The following is a 13,670-nucleotide window of genomic DNA, read 5'->3' on the forward strand; positions in this document are numbered from 1 at the left end:
ATATCAGGAAGGCTTACTAACTACTGGAGAGACCAAACTGGCCTACAAGAAAGACCAAATGAAGAACAGAATAGAGGCATGGGAAGACAAAGCACTACATGGCCAATACATGAAAAAAATAGCTGGGAAAGCAGATAATAATAAAACCTGGCAATGGCTAAGAGCAGGAAAATTGAAGAAAGAGACCGAGGGACTAATTCTGGCTGCACAAGACCAAGCCTTAAGGACAAATGCATACAAAGTCAAAATTGAGAAGACAGCAACAGACAGTAAGTGCCGCCTATGCAAAGAAGCTGAAGAAACAGTGGACCACTTGGTAAGCTGTTGCAAGAAGATTGCACAAACTGATTACAAGCAGCGGCATGACAAAGTAGCAACAATGGTGCATTGGAAGATCTGCAAAAAATATCATTTGCCTGTAAGCAAAAACTGGTGGGATCATAAAATAGAGAAAGTCATAGAAAATGATAAAATTAAACTGCTCTGGGACTTCAGAATTCAAACAGACAAGCACCTGCAACATAACACCCCAGACTTAACAATTGTCGATAAGAAAGACAAAAAAGTCTGGATAGTGGACGTGGCAGTGCCTGGAGATAGCAGAATAGAAGAGAAAGAACTGGAGAAGATAACAAAATACAAAGACCTACAAATAGAAATAGAAAGACTGTGGCAAAAGCAAGCAAGGGTAGTACCAATAGTAATAGGCTCCTTGGGTGCAATCCCAAAACAACTGGAGCACCACTTGAACACCATTGGCATTGACAAATTCGCTATTAGTCAATTGCAAAAGGCGGCCTTATTAGGAACTGCTTCCATCCTGCGACGATATCTGTAATACCATCAAACATCCACATCTGCCTATCCCAGGTCCTGGGTAAGGACTCGATAGGTAGACAAAATGCCAAATCCAGTCTGAACATCTGGCTGACTGTGCGATGCTCGATAATAATAATAATAATAATAATAATAATAATAATAATAATAATAATAATAGTAATCGGCTCCTTGGGTGCAATCCCAAAACAACTGGAGCACCAGTTGAACACCATTGGCATTGACAAATTCGCTATTAGTCAATTGCAAAAGGCGGCCTTACTAGGAACTGCTTCCATCCTGCGACGATATCTGTAATACCATCAAACATCCACATCTGCCTATCCCAGGTCCTGGGTAAGGACTCGATAGGTAGACAAAATGCCAAATCCAGTCTGAACATCTGGCTGACTGTGCGATGATCCATGATAATAATAATAATAATAATAATAATAATAATAATAATAATAATAATAATAAGAAGAAGAAGAAGAAGAAGAAGAAGAAGAAGAAGAAGAAGAAGAAGAAGAAGAAGAAGAAAGTTGGAAGGGACCTCGGAGGTCATCTAGTCCAGCCCCCTGCTCAGACAGGAAACCCTTTTGGACAAAGGGCTGTCCAGTCTCTTCTTAAAAACTTCCGGTGTTGGAGCATTTGAAAAGAATGTTCGAAAGAATGGAAAATTTAACTAAAAATCCCTTCCCACCCCTCCCCAAGAATCCCTAGACGCATAACATACATTCTCTGTATAGCACAGGGATCCCCAAACTTGGCAACTGTAAGACAGGTGGACTTCAACTCCCAGAATTCCCTAGCTTTGGCCCCGCCTACCTTGCCCAGGGCCACACCCACACAGTGGCTCCTCATTCTCCCCGCCCCTCCAAAGAACCCCAGTTCTAAAAAGGTGCTCCCCAAATTAAGGCTGTAAAATTGCACACACAAACATACACACACACACACACACACACACACACACACACACACACACACACCAGCTCTGCTAATGTAAAGATTGGAAACATTGCAACGCACAGCCACAACCCCTCCCTTGGAAAGAGGAAGCGATTGGATCTCTCCAAAAACAGGAAGCCAGAAGGGCATCTTTTTAAGAATGGGGGGCAGGGGGGGCGGCCATGACTCAGAGGCCTCTGAGAAGAGGGCGGACCCCCCCACACACACACACCCATCCCCAGATTGGCTGATGGGTCAGGAATCCAGCTGGGGATGCAGAATGGCTGCTGAAGGGGGCTCTGTCCATTTGGGGGATGCTGATCCCTCCCTCCTTTCCTTTCTTTTCCCTTCCTTCCTTCTTTCCTCCTCTCTCTCTCTCTCTCCCTCCCTTCTTTCTTTTTCTTTCTTCCTTTCCTCCCTCTGTCCCTCCCTCCCTCCCTCTTTTCTTCCTCCCTTCCTCTATCTCTCCCTCCATTTTTCCTTCCTTCCTCCCTTCCCCTCTCTCCCTCCCTTCTTTTTCTTCCTTCTTCCATCCCTCCTTCCCTCTCTCCCTCCCTCGCTTCTCTTTTTCCTTCCTTCCTCTCTTCCTCTCTCCCTTCCTCTCTCCTTTTCTTTCTTCCTTCCTTCTTCCCTCCCTTCCTCTCTCTCTCCCTCCCTTCTTTCTTTTTCCTTCCTTCCTCTCTCCCTCCCTCCTTTCTTTCTTAATTCCTTCTTCCCTCCCTCCCTCCCTCTCCCTCCCTTCCTTTTTTCTTCCTCCCTTTCTCTCTCCCTCCTTTCTTTTTCCTTCCTTCCTTCCTTCCTTCCTTCCTCCTCCCTCTCCCTTTCTTCCTTCTTCCCTCCCTCCCTTCCTCTCTCTCCCTCACTTCTTTTTCCTTCCTTCTTCCCTCCCTCCCTTCCTCTCTCCCTCCTTTATTTTTCCTTCCTTCCTCTCCCTTCTTCCCTCCCTCCCTTTTTTCTTTCTTTTTCCCTTCCTCGCTTCCTTACCCGTTCCTCCCTTCCTTTTCTTTTTTCCCTCCCTCCCTTCCCTTCCCTTTCTTCCATTCTCTCCATTCCATCAAATGGGCCTGGACAAGTCCCTGCAGTTTTCTTGGCAAGGTTCCCCCACCCCTCAAAAAAAAAAGGGGCTCAGATAAAGTGGCTGCCTTGAAGTCTTCCAGTGACTTTGTGCCTAAGGCAGGACTAGAACTCACAGCCACCCAGTTTCCACTTCCGTAAGCCAAAGTGGTTCTCTTTCCCCGCTCTGCCTCTTTGCAATCCTTACGAAGCCCCCCAGGCAAAGTGCCAGCAGTGTCTCTGTGTGTGTCTCTGTGTGTGTGATCACACAGCCCCAAGGCACGATTCTTAAAAAGGAGGGTGAAGACCGCACAATCCGTGACAAGGCTGCTCCACCTGCTGGTGCCTTTTGTGTTGTTGCCGTGTTCCAGGGTGAGTGTCGGCCTTTCCAGCTGATCCCCCTAGCCAGGAAACACAAGGCTAACACTACTTTGCGGTTAAGGCTACCTCAACCACACCTTGCACGTCTGAAAGTACGAATCCGCCGCCGTCTCTTTTGCAGACGGAGAAGTGAGTCAGTTTCTGAGTTTCTCCTTCTGTCCGGGCTGCGTCCCTAAGCAGCACCTCTTCTCCTGAGGCAGCGTGGCTCAACCTTGGCCCCACGAAGATGGGTGGACTTCAGAACAATGCTGGCTGGGGAATTCTGGGAGTTGAGGTCCACAAGTCCTAAAAGGGCCCAGTTTGAAGAGCCCTGGGATAAAAGCATCGCTACGTACATTCTTGTGCTTTAGGCGAGCTCTGCCAGGGAGCCCAAAGACAAAATCTACAAGTGTGTGTGTGTGTGTGTGTTTGGGGGGGCTCCTATAGTTTTTACAGAAGCCGCCCCCCCCCCCGCTGGCAGTTTTCCTCTGGGGCTTCGGTTTTAGCCCTCCCTCTCTCTGAGCCCTGGGAAGGGGACAATGGCAAAGCCCCTCTGGAAACCCCTTGCCCAGAAAACGACAGAGATCACGTCCAGGACATCTCAACGGAAGAGAGGGAGGGAGAGGATGGAAGGAAGGAGGGAGGGAGGGAAGGGAAGGGAAGGAAGGAAGGAAAGGAAGGGAAGGAGGGAAGGGAATAAAAAAAAGGGAGGGAGGCAGGAAGGAGGGAGGGAAGGAAGGAAGGAAAGGAAGGAGGGAAGGAAGAAAAAAGAGAAGGAAGGGAGGGAGGGAAGAAAGAAGGAAAGAAAGACAGAAAGAAGAAAGGGAGGGAGGGAAAGAAGGAAGGGAGAGAGAAGGAAGAAAAGGAAGGAAGGAAAAGGGAGGCAGGAAGGAGGGAGGGAAGGAAGGAAGAAAAGGAGGAAGGGTGGGAGGAAGGAAGGGAAAGAGAAGAAGGAAGGAAGGAAGGGAGGGAGGGAGGGAAGGAAGAAAAAGGGAGGAAGGGAGGAAGGAAGGAAAAAAAGAAACAAAGGGAGGGAGGAAGGGAGAGAGAAGAAAGAAAGGAAGTAAAAGGAGGGAGGGAAGGAAGGAGGGAAGGAAGAAAAAAGAGAAGGAAGGGAGGGAGGGAAGAAAGAAGGAAAGAAAGACAGAAAGAAGAAAGGGAGGGAGGGAAAGAAGGGAGAGAGAAGGAAGGAAGAAAAGGAAGGAAAAGGGAGGCAGGAAGGAGGGAGGGAAGGAAGGAAGAAAAGGAGGGAGGGTGGGAGGAAGGAAGGGAGGGAGGGAGGGAGGAAGAAAAAGGGAGGAAGGGAGGAAGGAAGGAAAAAAAGAAACAAAGGGAGGGAGGAAGGAAGGAAGGGAGAGAGAAGAAAGGAAGTAAAAGGAGGGAGGGAAGGAAGGAAAGGAGGGAGGGTGGAAGAGGGAGGAAGGAAGGGAAAGAGAAGAAGGGAGGAAGGAAGGAAGGGAAAGAGAAGAAGGGAGGAAGGAAGGAAGGAAGAAGGGAGGGAGAGGGAGGAAAGAAAGGGAGGAAGGGAGAGAGAAGAAGGAAGGGAGGGAGGAAGGAAGGAAGGAAAAGGAGGGAGGGAGGATGGAGGAAGGGAAGGAGGGAAAGAGAAGGGAGGAAGGAAGAAAAGGAAGGAAGGAAGGAAGGAAGGAAGGGAAGGAAGGAGGAAGGGAGTGGTCAGCTCCCCCCAAATTAAGACTGATATAAGCAGGTGGCATATATATATATATCTCTGTCAATGGGACAGCGTGTGAAAAAAAACCCCTGTTATAAAATTCCTCGAGATGAATATCAATATATTGTATTTTATTGAGACCAAATTGAAGGCCCATTCAAGCAGATGGCTTGGTCTCTTTTTCTGTGTTTATTTAAACAAAACAAAACAAAAAAGACTTTTAAAACGAACGGGGGGGGGAGGGGAATCCCGGCTGTTGAATCCCCCACCCCACCCCAAAAATAAATCACTCTGCCAGACACGCCTGGTGGGTTTTCGTTGATTTTTAATTATTCATTGCCGAAGGCGATAATATTTCTATGCAAAATACTCTCTTATATCTCCCTCCCCCAGCCCCGCCCCCACCCCTGCCGATCCTCAGTGCCCCTGCCCGCAAGACCCCCCCCCCAGCTAGTTCTTTAAATTTTCATTTCATTTTATTTATTTTATTTTATTTTTTGGCATTTTTGCAAGGGGAACCAATGACCCTTTTTCTGCCCGACCAACTTCTTCTGCGCCCCCCCCCCCACCCCATCATTGGGCGGTATGTGGGAGGGGGGAGAACGGCGTGGGGGGGGGGGCTCAGGGATCCTGTCCCTGGGTTGAAAGCCCTTGACAAGTCAATCAGCAGGATGGCTGCCACCTCTGCTGAGCGCGAGGGGAGGGGGATGGGGGGAAGGGGTTGAGACCCCCACTAGCTCCCCCTCAAAAAATCAGGCCCTACCTCGGGGGGGGGGGCAAAAGCAGCCAGGTTTGCAGGATGGGGGCATCCCTTGGAAACTGGGGCAATAAATAAATCTTTCTCTCTCTATACATATATATTTATATATTCCCCCCTCCCCCCCCTTTTCCCTGGACAATTGATGCCTCCCAGCCAGCTGCCTTCTCTCCCTGGAATCGGCCACTGAGGGGGGCACCCAGAGCCATCTAGACCACCCCGAGCTGCCTCTTTGTTGTGCTCAGAAAAAAAAAACTCTTCCCCCCCCGCCTCCCTCTCTCGCGCTCTCTTCTCCCCCCCCCCTTGACCTGGATGAGCGTAAAAGAAACCAAAGCTTGAAATAAAAAACGAGAGGGTGGTCTCCCACCGGGGGGGGGGGCAGTTGGACTCAGCCGTGGGGAGGGGGTGCGCAAGCCTCTCTCTTCGTCGGAAGGCGATGTTGAAAAAAAAATGGGATCGATCGGCCTGCCTGCGCTATTTTTTATCTCGTTCCCGCAGACGCTGAGGACTAGGAACTTGATTCGCTTTCCGGAGAGCGCCCGTTGCCTCAAAAACGGTTCGAGGGAGGGGGGCGGATAGAAACCCGCAAGGCAGAACGTGCCGACGACATAAGCTGGGGGGGGGGAGGTTTTCTCCCCCTGAAATTGCTCCCTGTCGTTTTATTCTAGTAATTCACCATTTCTGCCCACCCGCCACGAGTTCCGGAATTGTGAATTTTGCGTCTCGAATTCTGCGTCTTGCGGGGGGCTTCCCAAGCAGTAAGGGGGGCGTATAATTTCTCTAACTAACTTTCTTCCCCCTTCCAGTTTCTCTTTTGTTTTTTGCTCGTATGTACAAAAAAATAATAATAATAATCCATTCCTCTTGGAAATGACCATTTTCCAATGGAAAATCAAAACCAATTCTCCGAAATAGATTTTTTCCCCCCATTAAAAACTGTTTCTCCTTTACATATATATCTTTTTTTCGTAATATCACGCACAGCCACACCAAAAAGACTTGATATGACCGCAAAAAAAGAATCACAGGACATAGAAAAAAAATATTATTTGTTGTTGTTGTGGATGTCGATCTTCTTTTTCTCTCTCTTTCTCCTCTCCTCTTCCTTTCCCTTCCATAGAAAGAAAAAAAATCTCTTTTTTTTTGTCCTCTCTTGACGTTGCAGGCGACTCTTCCTGTATTGTACTCAAGGAAATCAAAAATAAGAAGAGTCCAAAAAGGAAAAATGCAACTGAAAAAAAAGCCTTTTTATATATATACGTGACAGTTATTTCACATATATATGAATAAAATTTCTAAGTCACTGGGCTATGCTTCTTCTCCAATTCTTGTTCAAATTCAGTGTCTCTCAACCTCAGCAACTTTAAGGCGAGTGGACTTCAACTCCCAGAATTCCCTGGCACGAATACATTCCTTTTGACCTGTACACCCCTTGTGGCCTGCTTACTCTCTTTTAATCCCTTCCTCTGCAATCTCTCTGCTCTAGGAGATGATAGGAGAATAAAAACAGGCGTGGCTGGCTGGGGAATTCTGGAAGTTGAAGCTCTCTCCTCTTAAAGGTCACCAGGTTGAGAAGCACTATTTTAACTAATAATAATAACAATAATTCTTCACTCAAAATATATACAGGGAAAGAAGGAGAGCTATTTTTTCTTCCTTTCCGGGGGAGGGGGGGAAATGAAATTTTAAAAAGCAAAATGGAGAATGATTTCAACCCTTTTGCAGAGGGCTTTTCCTCTCTCTTTTTCTCCCAATTGTCTCCTTCCTCGGCTCAAGAAGATGAAACTCACAAGAATCCATAGTCTTCCCAAATTCTCCTTCCAATGTGTATCCAATGAGGAACTCTGCCTCGGCCACGTTCAGAAGACGTAAAGAGATCAAAGTGTCTTCTGCTTATAGAAAAAAAGAACATTAAAAAAAATCCTTCCTTCCTTCCTTCCTTCCTTCCTTCCTTCCTTCCTTCCTTCCTTCCTTCCTTCCTTCCTTCCTTCCTTCCTTCCTTCCTTCCTTCCCGATTCCTGACCCGCTTCCTGCTCGCCAAATAAAAGAGATCAGAGTCTAAGGACAGCCCCCCCTTTTTTTTCTCCTCCCCTCCCAAAATGACCGCATGCAAATGCTAGCGCTGTTGGGGACCAGGGGGAGGAGGTCAGCAGCCCCTCTTTTGCGCTGCGGAAAGAAAAACGGGGAGGGGGGGGCATCGCCACGCGAGTCAGACAAGAAGAAAAAATATATATAGCACACTGTCTTCCCGTCCCCTTCCCCATCCGAGTCTTAAAGAAGAAACAACTCAAAATAAGGGCATATCTTGAGGCGTTTGCCCACCCCCCCACCCCAAAAGAGTGACCGACAGCTAAGTTCAGGGGGGGGCAAGAGGCAGGGGCGCTCCTCTGCTCCAGAGGCAGCTCCGGCGATGCGGTTGCAGAGTTGGTGCGGTCGGTGGGTGGAATTCAAGGATTCCCTTCCCGGGAAATTTAGTTCATCGCCCTAAAGTCTTTCACGAGCCGGAATCCAGATATAGGGACCAGAGAGTTCCTCGACGATTCTCTTGATCTTGTGGTAGACCTCTTCAAAACTCTCTCCTTCTACGATGGCTGGAGGGGAGAGAAGAAGGGAGGCTGAGCACCCTGGGGTGAGCAAGGGGGGGAAATCCTCTGAAGGGGTCATGGCCCCATCGCGCCCCCGTTCGGAGGAGGAGGAGTTGGAAGTGGGACTGTCCGACGGGGAGATGGCACATCTCCCTTGGGATGTTTGGAGAGGACGATGTTGTCCTAGACCCTTGAGGCATAGGGGTAGGTCAGTGGTTCTCAACCTTTCTAATGCCGCGACCCCATAATACAGTTCCCCATGTTGTGGTGACCCCCAACCACTTATACATCACCGGGTGCCAGGGGCGTGGCCAAAGAAAAGGGGGAAAAAATGGCGGACTGCGTTGTTTGGCGACCCCCGTGAAATGGTCATTCGACCCCATATGGGGTCCCGACCCACAGGTTGAGAACCACTGGGGTAGATGGTCGACCGGATGGAGAGATTCCTGCCCTTACAGACACTGGGGGGGGGGAGGGGGAAGATCAGCTACAGATAGGCAACGATGTTGCGAGGCAATGAATCCCCTCTGATGAGGAACAGCTGCCTCCCCCGCTCGATCCGAGGGCACGGAGAGTAGAGCGGAGGCAAGCTCAAAGGAGGTCGGCAAGGCTGCTGGCGAGGAGGCTGCCCTGCCTCTCCTCACACCTCACCCTTGGCTCGCGTTTTTTCCTGTGCCTTGCCGTGGGCCTTTTGCAGTGGTGGGATTCAGCCAGTTCGCACCAGTTCAGCAGAACTGGTAGCTAATTTTTTTGTTGCCCAGGCCCAGTACGGACTTCCGGAAACGGCATCCACACAGAGAGCCAGTTGTTCACATATCTGAATCCCACCACTGGCTTTTTGCTTCATGGACTCGCCTTGCCCTGTATCCCTCTATCTCAGTGGTTCTCAACCTGTGGGTCGGGACCCCATTTGGGGTCGAACGACCATTTCACGGGGGTCGCCAAACAACGCAGTCCGCCATTTTCTTTTCCCCTTTTCCTTAGCTGTGCTCCTCCCTTTTATTCTATTGGCTTTTGAAAGCCAATAGAAGAGACTCTCTTGAATAGAGTCCGATTCTATTGGCTTTCAAAAACCAATAGGAATTGTCCAGGCTGTCTCTGCCCTGCTGAGTCTGCCAAAAGTCCCATTCTGCAAACGGCGCTGCGCCAGTTGAGTAGTCCTCGACTTACGACCAGTTGAGTAGTCCTCGACTTATGACCGGTTGGGGGGGGTCGCGGCATTAAAAAGGTTGAGAACCACTGCTCTATCTCATTTAAATCCCACCTATCCCTGTCAAGGACTACCTGCATACTACATAACCCATGTTTCTCTTGAGAAGGAAATGTTGCTCTCAATTCCATACCAGCTGCGAGGATGCCCGAGACTCACATCCACACAAACACACTTCGATCGTCTCCAGATACATGCAGGTGGACTAGCAACTTGAGATTATAGGTTTTTTTTTAAAAAAAATTGTGACGATACGGATTCGAACCTACCTGAAAAGCATTCTGTAAATTCCTGCTCCAGTTTTGTAGCTCTGTCGAAGGCCTTCCGCGCCTGCTCCTCTGTTATCCGCTTGTTAATTTCTCTGGGGTCACAAACAGCACACATTAACGACCCCGAAAAAACCCCTTGGACCGCCTTGTCCCCTTGTTCATTTCAACCCTGGATCTCTGCACATGGGCAGAGAACCCCACTGGGGTAGTTCCTCCTCCTCCTCCTCCTTCCTGGCCTAATGGTTCTATGTTTGCTCAGGGTAAGGTAGACTATTCCTGAACATGGAAGCTCAAGATGTGTTGGAGTAGCCTTTGTGCTGATTGTGAGTGATGGGAAGGGCAGTAGTCCAGACCGTTTTTGGTTGGAGAAGGGTGGAATTTGAGCAAAAAAGGGCTGCCATTTAAGCAAATGTCTGTCCCGGAGCTGATGGTCATTCTCTTCATGGAGAAAGGACTGAAATCTCTTAACTGAGACCTAACCTGCGTGTCCCTGACTGCCCCTAAACAGGGAGGCTCCATCTACCAAAACTCCTCCCAGCCAAGGGCGGAGCCGGGGTGACCTGCTGTCTTCCTTGCTCTTGTGGCGGGGAGTTCCGCAGCACAATCCTCTGCCATGCTTTGCCTCCGTGTGTCTCGCTCCCATCAGACCCCAACATTGGGGGAGGAGGACAAAGCTTTCCCCCTACCTCCCCCTTGCTTGGCTGCAGCCTCTTTATAGCCCCCCCCAAACCCTGACCAGCACGCGTGTGCAGCTCCCCTCCCAGCTCCCCACCCCGCAGGACCCCCCTACTCACAAAACATTCTCGAGGGAGTGGGGCCGGATGAAAATGGCGATGGGGTGAAGCTGAGCGGCTTGCAGCCTCCGGACGGCGTTGGCAGAGACGTCCAAAATGCAGTGCTTGCCCTGGACGGGGGGGGGAGGGAAGAGAATTTGTTTATTTATTTATTTATGAGACTTATATACCGCTTTAAGTGCAAGCACTCTCTAAGCGGTGTACACCAGTAAGCAATGTATATATATATATTTATATTGCCCCCAACAATCTGGGTCCTCATTTTACCTACCCCGGAAGGATGGAAGGCTGAGTCAACCTTGAGCCGGTGAGATTTGAACCGCTGACCTGCTGAACACAGTCAGCTAAAGTGGCCTGCAGTACTTGCACCCTAACTGCTGCGCCACCTCGGCTCATATATGAATGATGGGCTCAGAAACTTACGCGTACAACCGTTGCAGCATCCCTCTGGTCACGTGATCAACTTGTATTTGATGACGGTTATACTGTCCTGGGGGGTCACGTGATCCTCATTTGTGACTTGGCTGCTGCTGACTTGGCTAAGAACTGTGTGGACCAGCCTCAGCCCTCTCTCTTCCTTGCGGGGGGGGTTTTTTCAAAGGTGTGTGTGTGGGGGGGTCACAATATGGTAAGCCACAGCCCACGTGGACAAAACCCCGTTTTACTTTTTATGCTCCTCCTGCGGACGACTCTGCTCGCCCGTCTCCGTGTCCTGCCACGTACCTGCTCAGCCACTTCCCGTACGGACTGGACGCTTGTCCCATAAAGGTGGCTATTGTACTGTCCGGCCTCAATGAATTTGTGGCCTTGAATGTCCTTCTCCATCTTCTCCCGCGAAGCCACAAAGTGGTAATCTCGGCCGTCCACTTCGTACTCCCGTTTCGGCCGCGTGGTGTCTGCAAGGGAGGGTTTGCGTCGCTCCCTTTCAGCGTAGGGTGGAGGAACCCTGCAGCCCCTCCCCCCAAATTCATTTCTCCAGATCCAGTTAAGACAGTGGTTCTCAACCTTTTTAATGCCGCGACCCCCCAACCGGTCGCAAGTCGAGGACTACTCAACTGGTCGTAAGTGGAGGACTACTCAACTGGTGCAGCCCCGTTTGCAGAATGGGACTTTTGGCGGGCTCAGCAGGGCAGAGACAGCCTGGACAATTCCTATTGGCTTTTGAAAGCCCATAGAATTAGACTCTATTCAAGAGAGTCTATTCTATTGGCTTTCAAAAGCCAATAGAATAAAAGGGAGGAGCACAGCTAAGGAAAAGGGGGAAAAAAATGGCGGACTGCGTAATTTGGCGACCCCCGTGAAATGGTCGTTCGACCCCAAATGGGGTCCCGACCCACAGGTTGAGAACCACTGAGTCAAGAGATCCAAAACCCCAGATCCCCCCATGGGGGAGGACCGCTCTGCGGTGGACTCACGTGGCACGCAAGACCCGAATTTGTCTGGAAACTCAGAGAGGAGGTCGTCGTTGACACGGTCCTTGGTGGGCCCCAAAATAATGATCGGACGGGCATAATGAACTGGAACAAAAGGCAGACAAGTTAAAAAGAGGAAGGGTCATCATGATTAGAAGGGGGGGAAGCCAAAACCCAAGCAGGGACCTCGAAATTTTGAGCCACTGAGATCATTTGCGGATAGCCCCAACAGTGCGTGCAAAATGTAGGTAGGGTACGACTGCAATTGTGTCTAAGTTAAGATTCCCACAAAAGGGGAGACCACTGTCTCCCCCACTCCCGGGAATCATTGTTGTCCAAGTATACCTCGATTTACAACTCCTTTAGTGACCATTTAAAGTTACAATGGCACTGAAAAAAGAGATCTATGATCATTTTTTTTTTCACTTACGACAGTTGCAGCATCATGAAAATTTGGATGCTTGGCAACTGACTCATATTCATGACAATCGCAGCTTCCTGGGGCCACTTTTTGCGACTTTCTGAGGATACAATCCACGGGGAAGCCAGATTTGCTTTACAACCCTGTTACTCACTTAACAACTAAAGTGATTCACTTAACAACCGCGTCAAGAAAAGTTGTAAAATGTGGCAAAACTCAGTTAACAAGTATCTCGGTTAGCAATATAAATTTGGGGCTGAATTGCGATCGTACGTTGAGGAGTACCTGTATTTAAAAGTAGGCACAGTAGGACTCGGGAAACAAGGGACTATGCCGGAGGTGTGTGGTGTGTGTGTGTGTGTGTGTGTGTGTGTGTGTGTCCAAAAATTCAAGATAGCAGCTGTCGTCCGCAGATAAGCCCGGGGGTGCAAAAGGCCTATAGAGTCAAGTGTCTGCATTGGAAGGGAATTAATTAGCAGAATACTAGAACCACATAATTGGAAGGACCTTGGAGGTCATCTAATCCAAAGGTCACCAACCTTTGTCGGTTGGCGGACCAGAGTAAAAGGGAGGGGGGAAGCATTTTATGCATGTGCGTGAGCACAGGGCCGCAAGCACCTACATGCTGCAAAGGGTGCGTGGCTAGCGCCTACGTGATACTAACCCTACCCCATTCTTGCGTGGCTCAGCGTCTTGTTTCTGCACGACGGCATCCGTTTTTGTGCCTTGCGTGGCGGTGACCCGTTTTTGCACCCCGTTTCCACACCCCGTGGCATGGCGGAGTCCCATTTTCATGCCCTGGGGTGCGGCGGTGGCCGCTTTCGTGCCTCGTGGTGCAGAGTCTTGTTTTTGTGCCCCACAGCCATGGCGCTAGCACAAGTGAGGGGGTGTGCATGCACACACGCAGGCATTGGCCAGCCTGACCCACAGCCCAGTGGCCAGCAGGCTACGGCCCACTACCGGGCAGTGGCCCACAGGTTGGGGACTGCTGATCTAGTCCAACCCCCTGCTCAAGCATGCAGGTGGGAGAAATCCAGGCCATTTCCCCACGTGTTCCAAATTGGCTTCACGGCTGTTTTGGAACTGTTCAACTGTGATGTGATATCAAAGGAGAAATCAAATCGATTTGCCCCCTCGGGTTGAGGGTGATGGAGGCAGAAAGAACTGAAAGAAAAAGGCAAATTCTGGGGGGGGGGCATAGTGTGTGTGTGTATGAGGGGGGGTTGACAGAGAGTTTAGCCAAGGAACCAACCCCCCCCCCTGCGCCAATCTGCTGCCTTTCAGAAGTGTTGGACGACACCTTCCATCACTCCCAGCCCATTCAGAGAAGCCTTTCAACTGCCTTGACCAGCGATGGGTTCCCTTATCTACAT

General features: G+C 49.8%; 1 protein-coding gene across 9 annotated transcripts in view; it reads right to left on the minus strand.

Moving 5' to 3' along the window:
• Positions 1 to 6,835: 6,835 nt before the first annotated feature.
• DLG4 (discs large MAGUK scaffold protein 4) overlaps positions 6,836 to 13,670 on the minus strand; it is a 98,346-nt gene continuing 91,511 nt past the window's right edge. For all 9 annotated transcript variants that reach the window (XM_039337890.1, XM_039337888.1, XM_039337894.1 and 6 more), the window contains 5 exons: positions 11,880 to 11,981; positions 11,188 to 11,360; positions 10,465 to 10,574; positions 9,671 to 9,762; positions 6,836 to 8,197 (listed from right to left, as the gene is read on the minus strand). In XM_039337890.1, coding sequence (XP_039193824.1) covers positions 8,091 to 8,197; positions 9,671 to 9,762; positions 10,465 to 10,574; positions 11,188 to 11,360; positions 11,880 to 11,981 — 584 coding nt within the window. In that variant the 3' untranslated portion in view covers positions 6,836 to 8,090. The remainder of the gene's footprint in view (positions 8,198 to 9,670; positions 9,763 to 10,464; positions 10,575 to 11,187; positions 11,361 to 11,879; positions 11,982 to 13,670) is intronic.

This window comes from Crotalus tigris, unplaced genomic scaffold, assembly GCF_016545835.1.
Source record: "Crotalus tigris isolate CLP2741 ecotype Arizona unplaced genomic scaffold, ASM1654583v1 scf7180000017690.20705106771:4171800, whole genome shotgun sequence".
NCBI lineage: Eukaryota > Metazoa > Chordata > Lepidosauria > Squamata > Viperidae > Crotalus > Crotalus tigris.